This window comes from Nuphar pumila, chromosome 15 (assembly GCF_984573655.1).
Source record: "Nuphar pumila chromosome 15, dmNupPumi1.hap1.1, whole genome shotgun sequence".
Lineage (NCBI taxonomy): Eukaryota > Viridiplantae > Streptophyta > Magnoliopsida > Nymphaeales > Nymphaeaceae > Nuphar > Nuphar pumila.
Window position 1 is genome coordinate 47,740,514 of NC_143263.1, and position 25,149 is coordinate 47,765,662.

Below are 25,149 nucleotides of genomic sequence, written 5' to 3' on the forward strand. Positions count from 1 at the left end.
AAAGGAGACAATTTCTAAAAAATTCTGCGTTCACCTCAATGCCTCGTTTATGAGCCTCTCTAATAAGCAACTTGAATTCGTTAATTGCATCACGACCACAGTTGTTTATGCCCGAGGAAGAGTATCTTATCATAGGTGAGAAAAAGTTGACAGTTGAGTATCCCCAAAAATTGACCCTGAAGCAAGAATTTAGATTAAAATTTTCAGTGTTAGATAATGGCATCAGCCATGAACCTAATTGTAAGTAGATCAACATAGGCTTCAGTCAACCAAGTAATTGACAGAGAAAATGAGGGAGAATAGTTTAAGACCATCAAATTTTCATATTTAAGAGATCTAAAGAGATTGACCTATATGTGTTAAATTATGTACATTAATCATATTATGTAATATATATATTTTATATATATATGGTAATACATATACATATATTAATATATATGTATATGTATCTACTCAAATATATATATATAAAATATATATTTCTATTTATTTTGTCATAAGGGTAGTTTAGTCTTTTCCCTATTTTTGCGCACATTCACTTTTCGGATGTGACTGTAATTATGTTTCTTTTATTTTTATTTTTCTTTTTGTTCTTTTTATTTCTTTTTTGGATTTGTACCTAAAAGGTACCTTGGGAGGCCCACCAACATAGTCGTTGGGCCCTCTCCAACGGTCACATTTGTGACCGTTGGAGGGGCTCCAACGACTATGGGTGGAGCCCCTCCAAGGCCCCCTTTAGTGATGTTATAAATAGGGGTTCTCCCCTTTGTATTTCTTCATGGCTTTGAGTCAAAGCCCAAGTTCTCAATAAATTGATTCCATTATTTTATGCCTTTGTGCATTTGTGAGTTATTTGTGGGTTGTGCTTTTTGTGCACAAGTGTTCTAAAGTGTTCTTATTGTGCTTTCGTGGTGGGTTCAATATCAAGAATATTAAGGTCTTGATATTAGTATCTTGTTGGAGATACTTTCACATGGTATCAGAGCCTCGTTGGAAGAAAGAAGATCGTGTATCTCGCCTCTTGTGAAGCACCTCGAAAATCGTGCCCTCAAGCTAGTGAAGTTTTTGAGTAAAGCATTTGCTCCGGGCAATATTTTAGAAGCAACTTTTGTCAAGAAAAGGTTGAAAATCCGTTAAGGTACGCTTTATTTTTCATCTTCTCTTCTCCATAATGGGTGAAAAAGACTCCCACTTCTCCCTTGGTTTTAAACTTAGTGGTTCAAACTACCATGTTTGGGCCGGCAACATGGAAGCCCACATCAAAGGGAAAGGTCTTTGGGGTTATGTTCAAGGATCCATATCGGAACCCGAACCCAAGCTTTCTATTATAGAGAAAGGGGAAATCAAAATTCTTGAAGGAGAAGATAGACAAAAGGCCTTAGAAGAATATTCCAAAAGGCATGATGAGTGGGAAATGAAGAACTTCAAAATTTTGTCTTGGATTTTTTCGTCCGTTGAAACCAAGATCAATGCCAACATCATCAAATTTAAAAGGGCCTCCGAAGCTTGGTTATACCTTGAAAAAATGTATACGTCAAGGGACTTGTCTCACAAATACTACCTCCAAAAGAAAGCCTTGACTCTTCAACAAAATGATTTATCTATTCGGGAATATTTTGCCGAATTATCATCTATTTGGGACGAGCTTGCCATGCTCGAACCAAAATGGAGTGGAGAAGCTATTGAGTTAAGGCACAAACAACTTGAGGAAGATCGTTTCTTCAACTTCTTAAATGGTCTTAGACCCGAATTTGAGCAAATTCGGTCCTCCCTTCTATCGGCTTTTACCTCCCCATCTATTGAAGATGTCATCACCAAGCTAAGTGGTGAGGAAACACGTATGGGGATTAGTAAAAATAACCCAAGCATTCTTGCTACACCTTCTCAAAATGACTATGAAGTGGTCAATGCCGTGTCAAGACCCGGTAATAATTTGAAGACCTACAAACCGCCCCATTTCAAAAATCAAGGGCAAAATGATCGATATGGCAAGAGAGATTATAGCAAATTAACTTGCCATTTTTGTAAAGAACCGGGACATATCAAACCAAATTGTCCTAAATGAAAGAAATTCCTCGCCGCGGCTTTAGCATCCCAATCGGAGGAACAGCCTTCAACATCGAATGAACCTCTTTCGCTTCATCAAATTATGGATGCTCTTCAACCTCTTCTCAAAGGAGGCACTTCTGGAGCCGCCATGTCATCTTCTTCCTCTCTTGGTAAGACATCTTGGCTACTTGATTCTGGTGCTTCGTTTCATATGACTCCAAGTCATTGTTTTCTCTCTAATTATTCTGAAAATCGCCTTCCAACTTTTGTCTCAACCGCGGATGGAACCCCTCTTGAAATTAAAGGAATGGGTAATTTTGAAAAACAAGATTTTTTTATCCCAAAAATTCGTTTTATTCCAAAACTAAACTTAAATTTACTTTCCGTTTCTCAACTCTCGGACTATGGTTGCCATATAAAGTTCTCTTCTAATAAATGTTGGATACAGGATCGCCAGTCCGGGAAATTGATTGGGGAAGGCTCTAGGAGAGGAGACCTCTACTATGTTGATTTTCTTAAAATTCCCAAGAATCAATTTTGTAATGTTGCTCAAAACAAAGATATTCATGTATGGCATAAGAGATTGGGTCATCCCAACATTGTTAAAATCTCTTATTTGCCTTTTGTTAAGAATCTTTGTAATGAAAATTTTGTTTGTAATGAATGTATTCTTGGAAAAATGAGAAGTCTTCCTTTTCCTCAAAGATCCATGTTTACAACAAAACCTTTTGAAATCGTTCACTCCGATGTATGGGGTCCAGCTCCGGTGATATCCAAGGGAGGTTTTTCGTACTATGTTATCTTTGTGGATGATTTCACTAGGTTTAGTTGGATATATTTTCTCAAACATAAATATGAAGTTTTTTCAACTTTCAAAACATTTCATATGATGGTTTTAAATCAATTCAATGGAAATTTGAAAATTTTTAGAACCGATTCAGGTGGCGAATACCTGACAATGAATTTAAAAGCTATCTTAAAAACTATGGAATTCTTCATCAAAAATCTTGTCCCAAAACCCCCCAACAAAATGGGTTGGCTGAACGGAAACATAGGCATATTATTGAAACCACACGAACCTTGCTCATTTCTCAAAATATACCGAAAAAACTCTGGGCGGAGGCTGCTCTTACCTCTGTCTATCTCATAAATAGACTTCCATCTAAAAACTTGAACAAGATTTCCCCGTTTGAAAAATTATACGAAAAAGAACCTGATTATAGCAGGTTAAGGGTTTTTGGATGTAAATGTTTTGTCCTTACTGATAAAAATGACAAACTCTCCCCTAAGGCCATTCCTTGTGCCTTTCTTGGTTACTCTGAAACTCATAAAGGTTTTCGCTGTTATGATGTTAAGAGTGATAAACTTTATGTTTCCAGAAATGTAAGCTTCTTGGAAAATGTTAGTGGTTTCGAAAAACTTGAAACTAATGATGAAAATATAGATTATTCTTTTATGTTTGATTTGTTAACTGAAGATGATGATACTAGCGATGATGAAACAAATCTAAATGTTGAATCTCATACTGATCAATCCATTAATGAAGAACCACATAGAGATCCTATAACCTACTCTCATAGAGATAGGAGTACTTTTAGAAGTGCTCTCGAAAGATATGATAGTGAGTCTACCCCTTCAAGTGAAGGAAATCTTCGTAGGACCGAAAGATCAAGAAAACCCCCTTCTAGGTTCATCTCATATGAGTCTTTTTCACCAAAATATAGAGTCTGTCTAAGCGCCATTCACTCATACATAGAACCTAGGGATTTTGAGGAAGCACGTAAATACCCAGAATGGATAGTTGCTATGAACAATGAACTTGAAGCCCTAAAGAAAGCAAGAACCTGGGAGTTTCAAGACCTTCCTAAAGATAAGAAAGCAATAGGGTGTAGATGGGTGTTTAAAGTCAAAACTAAGTGTGATGGGTCTCTTGAGAGATATAAGGCCCGCTTAGTTGCAAAAGGGTATGGTCAAAAATATGGGATTGATTATGAGGAGACTTTTGCCCCCGTTGCTCGGATGGTCACCGTCCGATGTCTTATAACTGTTGCTTCAATAAACAAATGGAACATCTATCAGATGGATGTTAAGAATGTGTTTTTAAACGGAGATCTAAACGAAGAAGTATATATGGATGTTCCTCCTGGAATGGAGTATCCTAAAGGGAAAGTGCTTCGTCTTCGGAAAGCACTGTATGGTTTAAAACAAGCTCCCAAAGCTTGGTATGATAGGTTTAACTCTGTAATGTTAGATAATGGTTTTTCATCATGCTTTACTGATACTGTTTTGTTTGTTAGAAAGTCTAATGCAGGGATTGTTATTCTGTTGCTATATGTGGATGACATGCTTATTACTGGGAGTGATTCTAAAGGGATTAAAAGCATAAAGTCCATATTAAAGGATAAGTTTGAAATGTCTGATTTGGGTTTCTTAACTTATTTTCTGGGTATTGAGGTTGCATACTCTCATAGAGGGTACTTTTTGTCTCAAACTAAGCTTGCATCTGAGATTATTGACAGGTCAGGTATTACAGATGATAAAGTTTGTGAAACTCCTGCTATAGTAGGAGCAAAAATGAAGATTGATGATGGTGTTCCTCTATCCGATCCTACTCCCTATAGGCAACTAGTAGGCTCGTTGATGTATCTAAGTATCACCAGACCCGATATCTCACATGCGGTGCATACGGCAAGCCAATTTCAGCATGCACCAACTTCTGTTCACATGGGTGCTATCTTGCGTGTCGTGAGATACCTAAAGCACACTATTAATAAGGGAGTTTTTTTGTCTTCCTGTTCTGAGTTAAAATTAATTGCTTATACTGACTCTGATTGGGGAGGTGACCCAAATAACCGTCACTCCACCACTGGTTTTTGTGTTTTCTTAGGAGACTCATTGATCTCATGGAGATGCAAGAAGCAGCAAAAGGTATCTCTATCATCAACTGAAGCTGAATATCATGCCATGGCAACTACTACCATGGAAATTGTTTGGATTCATCAGTTGCTGGAAGATATGGGAATCAAAATTGAAGGGCCTACCAAGCTTTGCTGTGACAACAAAAGTGCGATTTATATTGCTAAAAATCACACTTTTCATGAACGGACTAAACATATCGAGATGGACTGTCACTATGTTCGGGAGGCGTATCTCCAAGGAATCATTGACCTTCCATATGTCACGTCCGAGTATCAGTTGGCAGACTTCTTCACTAAAGCCTTGTGTGCTCCGCGCTTCAACTTCCTTCTTAGCAAACTCTCGGTCATCCTGCCCTAAGTTTGAGGGGGGGTGTTAAATTATGTACATTAATCATATTATGTAATATATATATTTTATATATATATGGTAATACATATACATATATTAATATATATGTATATGTATCTACTCAAATATATATATATAAAATATATATTTCTATTTATTTTGTCATAAGGGTAGTTTAGTCTTTTCCCTATTTTTGCGCACATTCACTTTTCGGATGTGACTGTAATTATGTTTCTTTTATTTTTATTTTTATTTTTGTTCTTTTTATTTCTTTTTTGGATTTGTACCTAAAAGGTACCTTGGGGGGCCCACCAACATAGTCGTTGGGCCCTCTCCAACGGTCACATTTGTGACCGTTGGAGGGGCTCCAACGACTATGGGTGGAGCCCCTCCAAGGCCCCCTTTAGTGATGTTATAAATAGGGGTTCTCCCCTTTGTATTTCTTCATGGCTTTGAGTCAAAGCCCAAGTTCTCAATAAATTGATTCCATTATTTTATGCCTTTGTGCATTTGTGAGTTATTTGTGGGTTGTGCTTTTTGTGCACAAGTGTTCTAAAGTGTTCTTATTGTGCTTTCGTGGTGGGTTCAATATCAAGAATATTAAGGTCTTGATATTAGTATCTTGTTGGAGATACTTTGACAATATGATGGTGTGTTTCATAAGAAAGCACTACCTCGAAAAAGGATTTGAGACAATACTACATCATGTAGATGGCATGATAAAATAGCCATTACTGCATCTCCTATACACCAGTCAGGATCATGTGCACCACATTCGCCTGATACAATTTTCAAACCCCTAGATCACATAACTAGAGGGACACCCTCAACTCAGACTTCAGTTCATTGAGATCAAGGGTCTTCATTGGAGTGACAGAAGAAGGAATTTCTCAATCTGCATCTTCACTAAGTATAATTTTTTTCCTATTTTTCTGTACAGAACCACTTCTACCAAAACCCAGTTTAGGTATACAAGAATTTCTCTCTGTCTATGATGTAAGCATTCAAACTTTGAACTTCAGATAGCTGTTAACTCAAAATAAATATCTATATTTTCACAACACAAAAATGTGCCCCTACATCACCAAAGACACTGAACCCAGCACCTTTTTGGGGTGAATTTTTGGAGAAAACATACACATACATGTATTAATTATGAAGATACATATGTGTATAGGAAAGTAAGTAGGTAGGTATGCAGGAAGACACACCCAAGAGTAAGACATTTGAAATTTAATATACAAAAAAGGGGGCCAAAAATATCTGAACATTGAACCACAAAGAGAGAGGATCAAATGCATGAGACTACAAGTAATTTTAGTCTCATAAGGTCAGGCTCAACCTGACACTGGATACGAACTTTGGAGTGTGGCCCAGTTCTAGATCCAGATTCAACTTGGATCTCATATTGGAGTTCTGGATCTGATAAAGAAATAGACCCTATAATACTGGGTCCGGCAAAACGGGTAAAATCTATTGATTCTCTCAAGTGAAAAAAGACATGTCCAGGTTAGACCAGATGCCGACTTGAAGCCAACCATATATTATTAACCAAATCTGACTAGGATACAAATAGACCCAAGTACATCCGTTCCATGTCTGACCCAGACACAGATTTATACCATCCAGATCTGACAATATAGACCTTATCTGGTTCCGGCCTGTGTTGGAACTCCAGCCCATTTGCATCCCTACACAACAAAGACATGAACATTTAATAAACTGAAAGCTGGTGTACACAAAAGTATTAGAATTAGTGTGCTGTTGCAAAGTGATGGACGAAGATAGGATTAGCTGATAAGAATGCCTAGGTAAGATAGATTGAAAGACGCTTGTTAGCCACTTCCTAATGTGATTTAGATATATTCCTTTAATTCATTTTCCTGTAGACTCATATATAATCATGTGTTTGCTATGTATCCTAGTAGCTCTAGATCTTCATACTTAACCCAAAGACCTTTGTATTATATAACTACAAGAATTGTAAGAACTCAAAAAAAAAATGTTTGGATCCGGGCCGGATCCGACCCGGGCAAATCAGTCGGCTGCGTGATTTTAAAAGCACGCAGCGACTGAGGGAGGAGGTTCTCGAAACCTCCTTCCCCCTCTCGTCTCTCGGTCTCTCTCTCCCCCGACCGACTCGCTCGTCTACTGCCGCCACCTACAACCCCCCCCCCCCTCCGACGCCGACGTTGCTGCCGCCGGCGACCTTCAGCTACGCTCTCCCTTTTCTTCTCTTCTTCGTTTCCCCCCCTTTGCGCTCTCGTCTCTTCCTCGATTCCCTCTCGTTCTCCCTCATTTTTTTGTTGCGCAGGGAGAGGTTTCGAGCCGCCTCCCTGCTGCCCTAAATCACAAGGGAGGGGCAAAGCCCCCTCCCTGCGACTCATTTCAGCGAGGGAGGGGCCGAGCCCCTCCCTGCGTTGTGTTTGGTAAGGGAGGGGCCGAGCTCCCCTCGCTGTGCCACTATTAGGAAGGGAGGGGTCGAGCCCCCCTCCCTACTCCTTACTCCCCGTGGGGTCACGGGAGGGGTCAAACCCCCTCCCTGTGCCCACTCTTAGCAGGGGAGGGACCGAGCCCCTCCCTGCTCCCTATATCGGTAGAGGAGGGGCTCCCCCCCCCTCCTCTCTGTTCCCTCTGTCACGGCAGGGGAGGGGCCGAGCCCCTCCTCCCTGCCTCCTGTTACGGCAGAGGAGGGGCTGAGCCCCCTCCTTGCCTCCTGTTACGGCAAGGGAGGGGTCGAGTCCCTCCTCCCTGCTCCCTGCATCCCCTTATGGCAGGGGAGGGGCTAAGCCCCCTCCCTGCTTCGTGTTATGACAGGGGAGGGGCAGAGCCCCCTCCCTGCTCCTTGTTGCGGCAGGGGAGGGGGCCGAGCCCTCTCTGTGCCTCTTTTCTCATTAGGCAGGGTGCCTTCGTTGTTTTTCGGCAGACCGGGGCAAGCCCCCTCGCCTCGCTTTTCCCTGGCATCAGGCGGGCCTCCGTTCGTTGTTGAAAGGCAAGGTGCGGCCTCCTGCTTCCCCCTTAGTGGCTTGCAGGGAAGGGCCTCGCTTCCTTGCTCTCTTGGCTGGCAGGGCGAAGCCTCCCTCGTTGTCTTCTTCAGGCAAGGGTGCGACCCTCTGCCTCCCCGTTGTTTGCTGACAGTATGTCGGCAGGGGCTCGTGGCCCTGCCCCTGCTTCTTGCGCTTATAGCAGGTGCGCACGTGCACGATGCCCATGCCTCTGCTTCCTTTACGTCAGGACGGCGACAGTGCCCCTGACCTTCTATTTTTGGTGGTAGCTTGCTAAGATCGTTACTTTTGCAGCTCGTGCGATGGATCCTGCTCGCGCTCCGCGACCCAAGCCGCCAATCGCGTACATCCGCGGACGACAGCAAGCTTACAACTCTCAAAGGTAGGGGAAGATTGCACAGAAGACTTGGACAATTGAATTGAGTTCAATTAACTAAAAGGGACAATTAAATAAATATATATGCATATATATCATATATATTTATACGATTACACATTTAACTCAAGGACGTGGTTTCGCGATCCTTGTCCCTTACTTGCCGTCGTGCATCACGCAAAGGTTCTGTGTTGCACTCCTGCTTACAGTTCCTTTACTTTGCCGTCGTGCATCACGCAAAGGTTCTGTGTTGCACTCCTGCTTACGGTCCCGGGGCATGCCTTATAAAACCTGTAAAAGAGAATCGTGCCTAGGTCACGATTCTTTCTATTAAGGAAAGGGGTAGGGGGGTTACGCAGGGCGTAACCGATCTCCCCCCATCTCGGCATGGAGGGGGGGGGGGGGTCTTGGCCGATAAAAGGGAGTGGAGAGGGGGCCCTCTTCACTCGTCTCTCTCTCTCTCGTCCCTCGTCTCTCTCTCTCTGTCTGCGTGCGCCAGAGGATAAGAGATCGCCGGAAAAAAAAAAAACAGCGGCCACCGATTGATCCAAATCCATCGTCGCTGGCGAACCTCCGGCAACCCACAACCACCGCAGCTCCAGCGAGCACCCTTCTCCACGGCAGAGAAGAAGAGCGACACCCGCAGCCCCGTACTCACATCTGCAGCTTCCGATCGCCGGAAAGATCGCCGGAAAATTCTTCAAGAGGTACGGGTCTTCTTGGAATCGAGGTGAGGGATCAAACATGGGTTCGATTCCATGTGGGGGTTTGAGGGTAGGATTTGGGGTTTATGTCAACCCTAAACCTAAAACCCCAAGTCTATGATTTGGGGGTTTCGGGTCTTTCCAGATGAGGGGTGTTTTCCTTTGTTTTTAGTTGGGGGTCTAAATTTTTGTCGGTTAAGGGTTTTAGATTTGGGGATTCTCAGTGTTCTGATAGAAGGGGAAGTACGATGTATGTTGATCCTTGTTTGGGGATCTCGGTTGGGGTAAAAATCCCAAACCTAGAATCAGGTAAGTCATTACTGCAAATTGTCACCATGCTACTCGGCTCCTAGAGCTGATTTTTTTTTTTATGTATCGTAACTCGGGTGCAAATATTAACTGTTAGTCCATTCCTGATTTTATATTTTTCCTAAAAATCCATGAAGCTAATGTGAAACAGTGCAGCTAATGATAGATGCATATATATACATCGATCGACTGACACGATGATGGCCTCTTGTTGGGTTATCAAGTAAAATCGTTTTTGGTTTTTAGAAAATTAAAAATAAGTAAGAAATCTGTAATGTATAGTTACAAGTGTAGCTTCTTGTAATGTCTGAATGTTTTAAGTCCTGCTTGTTATAACTTGTTATAAGAATACATAGTGTAAATGAAATTGCATATCAGAACTATGTATTGTATGTTTTCCTGAAATTTATTTCCAGATTATAGCATGATGAATACTGTGGATTAGCGCACCTCTGTACACGAAGATTTCTTGAATGAGAATGCATTCTAGCTGCATAATTCTAATGCTAAATACATATTGGGCTAACGTTCAAATGTATATTAAGCTGCATTTTTTTTCTGAAGTTTAAAGACATATTAAACTACATATTTCCAGATAGTCAAATGTCTATTAGAATGCATATTTCTTAAAATGTTTGAATGCCTGTTATTTTCTGTGAAACAAAGCATGCTGTGTGATATCCGAGCTGCATTGAAGATTCATGTAGTTGTTTTCGGCATAGGGTACCTAGCCATGTTATTTTGACGGTCTGTGCATTTTAGTAAAGTCGGGGAAATATGGCATACATAATTTAAACTATGTTAGCAAAATGGTGCCTGTTTTGAGAACACTTTACTTCATATGGAATCCGCCGTTGAGGAATGTGTACAGAAGCCTGTATATGCTTAAGATTGTCACATTGAGTTCAAATGAATGACAATGCACTTAGTGACATATAGATATGTGCCTTTCTATGAGGCAGTCACTGGGGAAATCTTGTCTGGTGGGCAATATTGATTGAATACCCGATGCGGGTACTTGGATGGTAAATTCTAGGTTTTTGGCACAGGTTACATACATAAGTTAATTCAAAGTTAACAAATTTACGTTGATAGCTCTATCCGTTATTATATACTTAAAGTTGAGTTTGAATATTTAATGGCACGTGTTAGCATGATTTATATAGTTTGTAACCTGTGAGATATTTGATTTCTGGTAATATGTTATTACAAAGTTTGGTTGGCACAAGTGCATACATGATACGAATGTGTGCAACCCTGAAATTTAAATTTCTAGATTTGGGTTATGTTCATGTGTGTGGATGATAACACATGTTATGGAAGGTTTCATGTAGCTACATTTATGGGACATGTTGAATTATCGTGCATGTATGATTTGATTTCAAGTGCCTGTGGATATATGGGATCGAGGTGTATTGGCATGTAGAATCATGCATAATTATTCTCATGTACGTATGAAATTTTGGATGAATGCGAGTGCGTTAAGTGAATACCTGAAAGCACTTGCACATGAATGTTGAACACATGTATTTGGCAATTGGGCCTAGTGTTAGGAATAAAACACTATTTTTTGTTTTGTTATGGGATGCATTGATGACCTAAATGGACATCATCGGCCCGGAGAGCCGTGGGTTTGGTTTTCTTTCACCTATGTATTTAACTGCATCACTTAAACCACATAAGATGGTTTGGCACATTACTACACTGTTCTAGTTGATTATACGAGCTGGAGTTCCGTAAGGGTCCCCGTAAGGGAGGGTGCGGGTTTTCACTTTATTTTTGCATATGATGTTGCAAACTTAAAGAATAAACTTTAATAAAAATATAATGAATAAGAACAGTGTAATATACATTCTGGGATATCTCATCTATAGTATAAGAATCTTAGATATCCGGTCTTGGGGAGACTGTGAGGATACAAAAACTCCGTGTGCTATAATTTGGTCCCCTGAACCTGATATTGAGGTTCTTTCTCCTGGCCACGATTTTAGGGAGAGTCCGTCACTTTACCCGGGAGTGGTGTGTTCGACACAGCTGTTGTTATGGTACCAAGGAAGTGACACTTGTGGGCGTGGGGTGTCCCTTGTGTCCCCGACATTAGATGTAGAGGTCTAATGTTCCGAAGGTGATTCGGTCGAGGGCTAAGTTGGAACCCAGTAATAAAATACAAATTGTGTGTTAAGCTACCTTGGGAACCTACTTGACCTCGGAGTTTGTACCCGTTTGGTGTATCCGCGGGCAACGGTAATTAAAAAGAGTAACTTAAAGATGTGTGCATTTAATAGGGCATACATATGGAAAGATGGAACTTAAATGAAAGATAACAAAAAGGAATCATGCATTGCACATAATCATGCATTTTCCTGTCATGCATTAGATCATGCATGTTTGAATCATTATCTATATCATGACATGAGTTGGTGGTAGCATATGATTTACTTATTGAAATCATGCTGCAAGATTTGGAAATTTAGTTCTTGATATATGGTACTGATTTACTGTTCTTGATTGGTGAGGATATGTAATTGTTGGTAGGTATGGTTTTTTTGAATGCTGTAAATTTTATATCTGCACTCACTCAAATCACTGCATGAAATCTTATCCATGTTCTTTATCTCACCTGGTTTCTTTAGAAGTAGCTGTGCTTAGAATTTCGGTTCTGACACCCTACTTTGTTGGTTTTTCACAGGAAATGGTGAACAGTGAAGTTGGACATGCATTTGGGGATGGATGATAGTCATACTTGAGCTTGACCGCTCTAGCAGGAGACAGAGTGGCTCTTTCTTAAATTCGTCTTGCTTCTTTCCAGTTGTCGCTTTATTTTCAGTTGAATAAAACCTTGTCTTTAAAATTTCTTCTTACCCATAAATAAAGGAATTGGTTTGGTTCTTATGGATGATGATTGCAACTTCGTTTGTGGTGGTTGGGCTATCTAATGGAAAGTGGAACTGTGAGGACCCCAGATCTCTGGGAAGGTTTCCGCAACTCTTAGAAAAAAAAATATTCCGCATTTTTAAAGAGTATGGATTGGGGTCGTTACAACAAGAGTTCAGTCAGAAGCTGGCGATACACCTTCGTCTAAGGAGAGGGATACCTCATAAGGATCCTGGCTCTTCGTGTGCGCAATCCTGCAGAGTCGACTTGAGATTTTAGGGAGCTGTGCAAAAGCATCAAAGACTGCTCCAAATCGAAGCATTTGGAAGGATGTGACTGGCTGGTTCTGCTCGCCTTTTTGGCATATCTCGGGTGATCCCGAATTGGGGGTTCGAGCGAACTTCTTAACGGGCACTCTGTTGAGAAACTCGTATCCCATCTATCGAGGATGGTATCGAGTCATGCGAGACATGTAGATACCCCGATAGCGGATGTGATTCGAGATAATCACATGCATAATGTTGGCACAAGGTACTGTTGTTTCAAAAGATAAAGTAAAGTTGATAAACTTTACATCTTTGTGAAACACTCCTGTTGAGGCTTCTATTGAGGAGCTATACCCCCCTTCATCCTAGAGTACTTGTAGTCGTGCAGGCCACGTCTAGTACTGCGATGATCGGATGAGACGGTCGTGCGACCTCGAACAACGCTAAATGCAAATTGTTGTAATCACATAAATGGCCTCACATTCGCCTTCACAGGAAAGATGCTCGAGTGGTTTAAATACCACAGCATAGAATGGGTCATTAGTTAAGCAACCCCTAATGTACCTATTCGCTTCTTTGTGTCTGTCAAGGGAGAGGACAGAGCGGTACAAACTCCAATGGACAGGTTGTTAACAACCACCCTACGGGCAACGATCCGGCCTCCCCAGTCATTGGAGTTAGGGGAAAGGGGCTACATTAGTTAGCTCAACACTTCTGCAGAAGTTGGATGCGTCCGTGGCACAGCCTCCTTTGGGGAATCCTCTCTCGGCTAAAGTCGTCCCTTTAGAGCGAACTCAACTAGCTATTCGGGTTATTGAAAATACATAGAACAACAAACGCCTGAACTAGTCTCAGTTGGTTCTACGTTTTGCCTGCGCGTACCCGCAGGTTCGTAATTATCGAAACATAAAGTTTGTTCACACTGGTCGTTGAGTCGTGAGATTGGCTTGCACTACTGCTTCGCCTGCACTACTAATTCGCTTGCTTGCTCGATAGTTCAGTATACTACTCGTTGAGTTGTGCACGTTTGTCGAGGTGTTACTCTAGTTGGTTAAACTGCTTACGCAGTTCTTTGCGGAGTAATAAGGAGCTTCTCATACTATTTAAATGCTTATAATAATAGTATTATGCCAGTTGCTACATATTAGCATGTGACTTGCTTTATCCCTTGGTCGAACTGTTTGGTGCTTATTGTAGCGTAGCACTTGTTGGCTTGCATCTCTTATAATTGATGTGGTTGCATACAGCTCGTAATCTACGAACTGGTGGCAACTAGGATTGATGTGGCCGTTTGTCTTATAAGCTACTTACATATTGTGATATAACTGTTGTTGTACGATTGCTTATGAATGGCTTGTGATGCAATGGTTTATGCCTTACGATTAATTTAATTACTTGTTGATGGACTGAGCCATTTTATGGTAATTATATGTTTTACGAGCATTGTTATGAGTGTTTGTCTTATTCAGTTGTTTTGTTTGACTGACGGGTAGAGTTAGTTACCCTTCACCCATAGAATCAACTGGATTGCCATATCTGTGTGTTCTCATGTGTCGTTTACACATGCTTTGAGGTCCTATTTGAGGATTGCAATATTCTTTATGGCAATAACACGATGCGTAGGATTATATGATTCTATGTGAAGTGATATGATGCATATTGCTGATATGCATGCTTGTGCCCATATTGTGGCTACCGACCCCGAGGCGGTCAATGGTTCAGAGCAGTCGATTATTGATGCATGTATCACTGAGTGGGGTGTCTGTCGAGCACCTGATCTCTAAAGGATTATTTACGAGGGCGTGTATGATCAAGACCAAGTACCCGGCTAGAGTGGTAGATTCTCTGTGAGGATGTACACTGTTCACGAACGGGTAACCGCAAAGACGATGAACTCCTGTGAGGAAGTGTATGGTCCAAGACCAGGTATACCATCTAGGGCAGAATTCCTTGTGAGGTTATACATTTCCCAGACCAGGTAATTCGGCGTTGATCTTGTTGTTTGTATTAGTGGCTATCGACCTTGAGAACGGTCATTTATGTTGATGCGTGTATCGCCATGATTTTCATTGGATATGGCATTTATTGGGGACCCGCTTCCCAAAGGTTTCGTTGTGGGGGTATGTATGATCAAGATCAGGTGACCCGGCTAGAGTGGGAGATCTCTTTGAGGATGTACACTGTCCACGAACGGGTAGCCGCAAAGACGGTGAACTCCTGTGAGGAAGTGTAGGGTCCAAGATCAGGTATACCCTCTAGGGCGGTAATTCCTTGTCCGGTGGTATATCTCTCGGACCGAACGATCCGACGTGGATCTTGTGTTTATGCTTACCATAAAAAGTTATGGTGAGCTGTGACGATCTTCTGAGATTGTTTGTGATAGTCAACTATGAATTCATAGTTTCGGCTTTCTGTTTTAGCATGATTTCATGCATGACTCAGGTGTGAGAATCAGATCGTTAGTGATTTGAGATAGTGATCATGTTTTGGACCTTCTACGAAAGGGTGAGCTTTTCTGAGAGAGTAGGACGCCGTAGTGAGTCATAACCGGTGACAGTTAGCCGCGTAAGACTTTGAGAGATGAGAATAGATTAAGGTTGTTCAGGACAACGCGTTTGTTAGAAGTAGTGAGCGACAAACGATGTCCTGATGGTGATTAGATGCAGAGACCTCGTTCTAGGAACGAGAACAAGCTTGTTGCGTAGTAGTTCACAGCTTACGACCAAATGGATCGTATGCTGCGTTGGTCAGTTGCACTGCTTACTTGCTTTGAACTGCTTACTGTTTGCACTACTTACGCGTTTGCACTATTCACCTGCTTGCATTGCTTACCTGTTTAACTGCATATCTGCTTTAAACTGCGTAACCTACTGAATTAAATATACTTAATTCAGTTTCTTGTAGTCTCTCTTGTGCACCTACTAGTTTTTCGCGAAACTAACTCATTCTATGGGTACAGGTGATGATTAGGTACTCTACGGGCGATGGCGCGCTTGCAAGATGGCTTCAAGACTTCTTTTTTCTGCTCTTAGCTCGCGTGTAACGACCCCAATCCAGACCTTTTAAAAATGCGGAATATTTTTTTTTTTTTAAGAGTTGCGGAAACCTTCCCAGAGATCTGGGGTCCTCACAGTTCCACTTTCCATTGGATAGCCCAACCACCACAAACGAAGTTGCAATTATCATCCATATCAACCAACTAAAACTCTTTTATTAATGAGTAAGAAAATTTCAAAGACAAGGTTTTATTAAACTGAAAATAAAGCGACAACTGGAAAGAAGCAAGAAGGATTTAAGAAAGAGCCACTCTGCCCTCTGTTGAAGCCGTCAGGCTCAAGTATGACTCTCATCCATCCCCAGATGCATGTTCAACTTCATTGTTCACCATATCCTGTGAAAAACCAACAAAGTAGGGTGTCAGAACCGAAATTCTGAGCACAACTACTTCTAAAGAAACCAGGTGAGAGAAAGAACATGGATAAGATTTCCTGCAATGATTTGAGTGAGTGCAAATATAAAATTTGCAACATTCAAATATTCATAACTACCAATAATTGCATATACTTACCAGTCAAGAACAGTAAAGCAGTGTCATATATCAATAACTAAATAATCAAAACTTTCAGCATGATTTCACAAAGTAATTCATATGCTACCATCAAATGATGTCATGATATCAAGAATGATTCAAACATGCATGATCTAATGCATAACAGAAAAATGCATGATTATGTGCAATGCATGATTTCTTCTGTTATCTTTCATTTAAGTTTCATCTTTCTGTATGCATGCCCTACTAAATGCACACATCTTTAAGTTCCTCTTTTTAATTACCGTGGCCCGCGGATACACCAAACGGGTACAAACCCCGAGGTCAAGTTGGTTCTCAGGGTAGCTTAACACACAATTTGTATTTTATTATTGGGTTCCAACTTAGCCCTCGACCGATATCAGGAAACAGCATCATCCATCGGAACATTAGACCTTCACATCTAATGTCGGGGACACAAGGGACACCCCACGCCCACAAGTGTCACTTCCTTGGTACCATAACAACAGCTATGTCAAACACATCACTCCCGAGTAAAGTGGCGGACTCTCCCTAAAACCGTGACCAGGAGAAAGAACCTCCATATCGGGTTCAGGGGACCAAATTTCAGCACACGGAGTTTTTGTATCCTCACAGTCTCCCCAAGACCGGATATCCAAGATTCCCATACTCCAGATGAGATATCCTAAAATGTATATTACATTGTTCTTATTCTTTTTATTAAAGTTAATTCTTTAAGTTTGCAACACCATATGCAAAAGTAAAGTGAAAACCCCGCATCCTCCCTTGCAGGGACTCATTCGGGACTCCAGCCCGTATAAACCACTAGAACAGTATACTAATGTGTCAAACCATCTTATGTGGTTTAAGTGATGCAGTTAAAACTTATGTGAAAGAAAACCAAACTCACGGCTCTCCAGGCCGATGATGTCCATTTAGGCCATCAATGCACTACATAATAAAACCAAATTAGTCTTTCATTCATAACACTAGGCCAAAGTGCCAAAAGCATGTGCACTTATGAAATCATAAACCCAAACATATGCATGTCATAATTCATTCATATGCATTTTCAATATGTGTGTTACCTACATCACATATAGGCATTAACCGAATCCATGTCTTCCTTTGAGTGTGTGAGTGTTCATGTACCATCTCACATAATAAATCAAGCATTCATGCCCAAGAAGAATTATCAATAACCAAATCATGCTCACATTCCAGATTTCACAACTAGTATGATGAAAAACAAAACAACATTTACATGATTACTGGGCAAAAGTGTAAGCTTTGCCATATGCTAGGGAAGTTAGTCGGGCTTACCAATCCCAGACCCGCCAACCTCCTAGCTAGAAGTTTAGTCAATTCAGTCCAGCGAGTAATACTCTCAATGTCACTTTATATTGAACCTCATATTAGAAAGCATATAACCCCATCGGCTATTCATATGATAACCAAATGAATATACCTTAGTCAAATCATAAGTGAAAGGAAAATAAGCCCACACAGATGCAGTTTCATGATAGGATTATCAATTTCAGTTCAACATGAAACAACCCTCACATATGCAGTTTTAAATAACAATCGAATTCCTTCTTACATCGAAATGATTCTTTTATATGAAATTTACACTTACACATTTTGAAATTTACACTTACAGCTAACATTTTATAAATCTAGCAATGACAATAATAACCAAGACATTATTTATATATATACATACATAGTCAGTTGGAACAAATACTGACTTTAATTCTAATCCAAAACATTGCATAGTCCCTTTTTCTTTGTTTACTATAGGCCAGCAAAAGCAAGTCATTCTTCAATTGTATGCATCCTTTAGGAAGTGAAGTGCATCATGTGATATGGATCCTTTATAACTAATTATGAAAGCAAAACAGGGCATTGTTCTGCATATAAACTAAACACCTAAAATACCACAAACAGTAATGTCTGGGAAACTCTTGATCTGCTAACCAGCAACTCATCTCTCATAACTCTAGTAAGACCATATCTGCCTAAGATAAAAATTCCAATGCCTGAGACAGACCATTAACAACTTAAGAGCAAACTTTGAGTCATAACCTAAAAAATGCTCAATTTCCAAAGACAGAGATAATAGGATATGCTAGTATAAGGGGGTATGGTAATCACAAGGTCAGAGACTCACAGGGTATACAATTCTACTAAGTGATCAGCATACACCAAGGTATTCAATTCACTCAACTGAATCCAAAACAGAAAACACAGATTAGACTGAAAACGATAATCACAGCAAATTGCTTTTGTATTCTTATCCTCACGCGTCCCCTATTTCTTGTCTCACAAAACATGCATATCCAATAGAGACTTATAACCAGAAATTTATGTCTCATTACTACACTACACATCAATAACAATACTAAATTCTCAATGAGATTTTGAAACCATACAAAGATTCTCAAACGAGATTAGATAAGCAATAAAACATATACAGATTTGCTTAAAGATTAAAACCAGATGTGGAATTTGCTCATGCAGTTCATCAAGAAACAGGGTAAAATTCAATATATTAATGCTAACAAAAACTGCAGACTCCATTTCCATTTGTTTCAATAGAGACTCGGTTTTAAGGCTTATCAAATTCAAATCAATGAAATGGGTTCATGAATAAGCACAGGATCAGTTTTGTATATACAATTTTTCAAACACCTATCCAAAAACATCGATTCTCATGGAATCAACACTGCATGTGAATCATCTCAAATCAATCGATGACTATCATAAACCAACAACTCATGAAACTATTACAAATTTATTTCCTAAATAAAATCCAAGATTTCTGTAGCAAATAACGTTGAAACTGGGCATCACGCTGAAACAAAATTTTAATTGAACCAAGATACAGATTCTTTCATATGGTTTAGCACCCAAAATAAACAGATTTCGTTTACCTCTTTCCCCTCCGTATTTAGGTTATCGAGTCCCAAAACAGGAATCCCCCAAACTTGGGGTTATCCATTTCAAGAAATCGGAAACCCCACAACTGGGGCTAATCCGATACCACAGTCGAACCCCAAATCGATCTGGGCTAGGGATTTTGCAAGGTAGGGTTAGGTAGGAAAATCCCCAAATCGATTTGGGTTGGATTTGTTTCGGTTTAGGGTTAGGTACCGTAAATCCCCAAATCCTCCCCTCAATCCACTCATGGAATCGAACCCATGTTTGATTCCTCACCCCGATTCCAAGAAGGAGCACCGTACCTGTTTCTGCTGGATTTCCCGGCGATCAAAGGCGACAATCGCGAAAGCAGGGCCGCGGCTGACGCTCCTCATTGCTGCCGTGGTTGTTGGTGGCCGAAGTTCACCGGCGACCTCCCTGCCTCCGGCGCACACACACAGACCGAGAGAGAGAGAGAGAGATGGGAGAGAGACGAGTGAAGAGGGCCCCCTCTCCACTCCCTTTTATCGGGCAAGACCCCTCCCCCCTCCATGCCGAGATGGGGGGAGATCGGTTACGCCCTGCGTAACCACCCCCCCCTGCCCCTTTCCTTAATAGAAAGAATCATGCACTAGGCACGATTCTCTTTTACAGGTTTTTAAAAGGAATGCCCCGGGTCTGGGTCCGAACCCGTGACCCGCGATACCAAATCCAGTTTACAACTGGATTCGGGTTGCCAAAAGCTAGCGGATCCTCAGTTGGATCCTTGTGGGTCCAACTGTGGGTCCGACAGTTGTTTATTTAATTTTTTTTTCTTATAATTAATATTAATTATTTATTTAATTTGAATTCAACATTATACATATAATTTAACCCCCATTTGTGGTTTATTTACGGATTCGGGTAATGGATCCGAACTCTACGACTCAGGATCCAAATCCCAATTTGGATCCGGGCTGGATAAAGAGTGGATCCGCCTCCACTATTTACTGCATTCTTTATTTTATTATGATTATATATATATATATATATATATATATTAAAATATCTATACGGGTATATGGATCTGAAATGTGGATCCCAAACCCATCTACGCACCCCTTTTAAATAATTATTCCCCGAATTATTTAATTAATTAAAAATTATTGTACTTATACGTACATATCAAAATTACGAGGTAAATTTATTCGGAAAACCCCTTTATGGGTCCTGGATCTGCAATTTGGATCTAGGCCCAATTTGCATATTTTAAAATATTTTGTAACAAAAATTTTCGGGTTTTACATCCCTACCCCCTTAAAAGAATTTCGTCCACGAAATTAGAATGTACTAAATGTGAGTAGTACCAAAATCAATTATCACCCGTAAATCTCACAAATTTAGACCCTCTATGATCCTACCCCCTTGGGGTTGATCACGAACAATAGTCATTCACGCAATCACACCAAGACTTATTAAACTATAATTAGAAACATTTACACGGAATTCACATACTTTAAGTAAAAGTATTAAATAATCACACCAGTGAAGAAGACTGCTCTGTAGGACGAGTCACACTTGTCGACGCTTCAGGACAGGGCTCATATACGAAAATAAAAATTTAATACTCAAAAGATGATAAAATTGCAAGTCTTTGTGGTGGGCTCTGATACCAAACCTGTAACGACCCCAATCCAGACCCTTTAAAAATGCGGAATATTTTTTTTTTTAAGAGTTGCGGAAACCTTCCCAGAGATCTGGGGTCCTCACAGTTCCACTTTCCATTGGATAGCCCAACCACCACAAACGAAGTTGCAATCATCATCCATATCAACCAACTAAAACTCTTTTATTAATGAGTAAGAAAATTTCAAAGAGAAGGTTTTATTCAACTGAAAATAAAGCGACAATTGGAAAGAAGCAAGAAAGATTTAAGAAAGAGCCACTCTGCCCTCTGTTGAAGCCATCAGGCTCAAGTATGACTCTCATCCATCCCCAAATGCATGGCCAACTTCATTGTTCACCATATCCTGTGAAAAACCAACAAAGTAGGGTGTCAGAACCGAAATTCTGAGCACAGCTACTTCTAAAGAAACCAGGTGAGAGAAAGAACATGGATAAGATTTCCTGCAATGATTTGAGTGAGTGCAAATATAAAATTTGCAACATTCAAATATTCATAACTACCAATAATTGCATATATTTACCAGTCAAGAACAGTAAAGCAGTGTCATATATCAATAACTAAATAATCAAACCTTTCAGCATGAGTATAAGTATATATATACATATATGTATATATATATATACTTATATATATACGGATGTATATATATATAAGTATATGTATATATATATACATATTTTAACACGCCCCCACAAACTTTACGGAGAGAAGACCGAAAGTTTGCTAAGAAGGAACATAAATCGTGGAGTTGGAAGCGCCTTGGTGAAGAAGTCAGTCAGTTGATACTCTGAAGTGACATATGGCAATGTGATGGTCCCTTTGAGATATTCGTCTCGAACATAATGGCAATCCATTTCAATATGCTTAGTCCGCTCATGAAAGGTGTGATTGCTTGCAATGTATATCGCACTCTTGTTATCACAACAGAGCTTGGTGGGAGTGGAAATGAGAACGCCCATGTCACCAAGAAGACTTCAGAGCCATACAATTTCCATAGTTGTCATCGCCATAGCCCGATATTCAGCTTCAGTGGATGATAAGGAGACCTTCTGTTGCTTCTTGCATCTCCACGAGATGAGAGATTCACCTAAAAAAATACAAAGACCCGTAATTGAGATACGATCATTGGGATTGCCTCCCCAGTCAGCATCAGTAAAAGCAGTTAATTCAAGAGATAAGGAAGAGGATAAGAAGAGTCCCTTTGAGATGGTGTTTTTGATATATCGCACAATTCTCATTACAGCCGCCATATGAACCGTGGTAGGTGCGTGCTGGAACTGGCTTGCTGCATGAACCGCATGAGCTATGTCAAGACGGGTGATGGATAGATAAGTGAGGGATCCAATTAATTGACGGTAGGGAGTTGGATCTTCAAGAAGAACACCATCTTCAAGTCTAAGTTTCGCATTGATAACTTCGGGAGTCTCAACTTTCTTTTCATCAGTTATGCCTGATTTGGTACAAATTTCTGCAGCTAAATTCATTTGAGATAAGATGTATCCTCGTGCGGAATAAGCCACTTCAATTCCTAAAAAATATCTCAAATAACCAAGATCAGACATATCAAAAGTATCTTTTAGCATAGACTTAACATCATTTACTCCATTTTTGTCATTCCCAGTGATGATCATATCATCAACATACAGTAGAAGCATAATAATGGAGTCACCTGTCATTTTAACAAAAAGAGCAGTGTCAGTGTAGCAAGAAGAAAAACCTAAATTGATTAATACATTACTAAACTTGTCATACCAAGCTTTAGGAGCTTGCTTAAGTCCATATAAAGCCTTTTTTAATTTTAAAACTTTTCCATTTAAATTCATACCTGGAGGTGGTTCCATATAAACTTTTTTATTTAAATTACCATTCAAGAAGGCATTTTTAACATCAAGTTGAAAGACTGGCCATTTTTTAACAGAAGCTATAGCAATAAGGGCTCGAACACTAGTCATTCGAGCAACTGGGGCAAAAGTTTCATCATAGTCTACCCCATACTCTTGGGCATATCCTTTGGCTACCAACCTAGCCTTATATCTTTCTAATGAACCATCACTCTTAGTTTTTACTTTAAACACCCATCTTGTAACGCCCCAAAAATCCAGGACTTATAACTTTTTAGAAAAGTTTAGAAAGCTTTGAAATCATACAATAATCAGAGTTTAAATAATACTTCAGCGGAAAATGATATTTTTAAAACCACAAGTCAATGGATCTTGAGCACATTACAGCGTAAACTTTCCTTTTGTCAAATCCCGCACAACCATTGAAATCAAATGGTTTAGAAACAGAGTTTCAATAATTGAGAATTCATTTGTTGAAACCACGAAGAAGCTTACTAAAACAGTTTTATTAACTCACGGTTTAATAAAAGAGAAATTTTGAAACACACTTTATACCAAATTTACCAACATGTCCTCAGGAGCGAAACGTCAGGGAAAGAGCCCTATCTTGATCTCATCACGTCATCGTGCCATCACAGACTGTATTACCTATCCAAAACTTGCCCATAAAATGGTTCAGTTTCACTAAAAACTGGTAGGTGCACAGACAGGACAATATAGAACATAATTAAGCAGAATAATTTAATATGTCAAGTAGACAGACAATTAAATAGCAATTTGCTTTCAGCAGAGTCATAGAGCAAACTATCATGAGCATAATGCTAAATTTATTACTAGCATTTTACTGGCACAAGTAAGCTAACTATTACAAGCAAAGCACTGCACAAGAAAGTTAACTAGCAAAATACAATGCTTCATCAACCACACACACAATTCCATAAGTATTGAACCTGTTGTATCCTATAACTTTCATACGTGCATAACTGAACCCTTTGTGTGATCGGATTTAAGTTATGTTTCAATATTAACTGGCCAAGCGGGTACGCACAAAGCACGACTCTAGAAACAGCCTAGACTGATCCGGGGGTTTGTTATGCTATGTATTTTATGATAACCCAGATAGCTGACTGAGTCCGCACCTAAGGGGACGGTCGGTGACCAAGAGAGAAATCCCCAAAGCAGCATAAACAATGGATGCATCCCAAACATGGAGAGCTACCACCTAGGATAATTATGGTAGTCTCATTCCCCTAACTCCGATGACTGGGGAAGCCGAGTCTTTTGCTCGTAACTACCATTAATGGCCTGTCCATCGAAGTTTTGTACCTTCCTGTTCTCTCTCCTGACAGGAGTCAGCGATTCGAATGAGTACATCAGGGGTAGTTAACTGAAGACTCATTCTACATACTTTGGTCTTTCGACCCACTCGAGTATCTTGCCGGTGAAGGCGAAAACATCACTTATTTAGGTGATCACAACATTTTGTTATTTGCACCCATCGAGGTTGCCACAACCTACTCATCCAATCATCGCAACGTAAGAAGACATACTTGTCAAAAAGTATGGTCGTACATGTCATAAGCACGACTACGATGAAAGGGATATGGTTCCACAAAAGAAACCCCAACAGATATTATCTGCAAAAGAATTAATACAACACAGCCTGGCAAGATAAGTTTTGAATTCACTTCAACAACATTTTTCATATTTCATGATGCAAGGTCATCTCGAATCTCTCGTCCGATCAACAAAGTACTTAACATGTAGTGCATGTCTAAAAGTACGCTATACTGAACCAGGGAGGTATGTGAGCTTCTCAAAAGGAACACCCAACTTCATAACGATCCAAAGAATAAAGGAGTGCTCATTTAATGCCACATTAAGTCATTTACGCAAGGCACAACACTATCAAACTCGCATCCAAAATTTATCTTAGTATCGACATGTGACACTAGATTGATAAATAAAGAATGGGTCTTTCAACAGAACCCCACTCATTCATATGCTCATGCCCCTGATCGAGGTTATTCAAAATGAGCCGCAACTTGAATCAAGGTTATAAAACATTTCTCCCAAGTGTGTGGACTTGGGAGGGGCCAAATGTGACTTCGCAATCCTGCAAGACTTAATCATACTTTGCAAAAGTTGTGCATTTTGAAGAGCCCTGGGTTTGCAGAAGGAAATCCTCTTTAAAAGAACTATAGTGCACAAGTGCAACTTCTAGTGTTTTGAAAACAGGTGATAACAGGATAGGCACAAGACTACATTTATGTAAGTACATATTTACCATGAGTGTGAGCATATGCAGGTTATAACATGT

At 40.1% G+C, this 25,149-nt stretch overlaps 1 protein-coding gene across 2 annotated transcripts in view; it reads right to left on the reverse strand.

Moving 5' to 3' along the window:
- ISA1 (isoamylase 1) overlaps window positions 1-25,149 on the reverse strand; it is a 181,846-nt gene that overhangs the window by 97,178 nt on the left and 59,519 nt on the right. For both annotated transcript variants that reach the window (XM_089989407.1, XM_089989406.1), the window contains exon 7: window positions 35-176. In XM_089989407.1, the coding sequence (XP_089845533.1) occupies window positions 35-176 (142 nt within the window). The remainder of the gene's footprint in view (window positions 1-34; window positions 177-25,149) is intronic.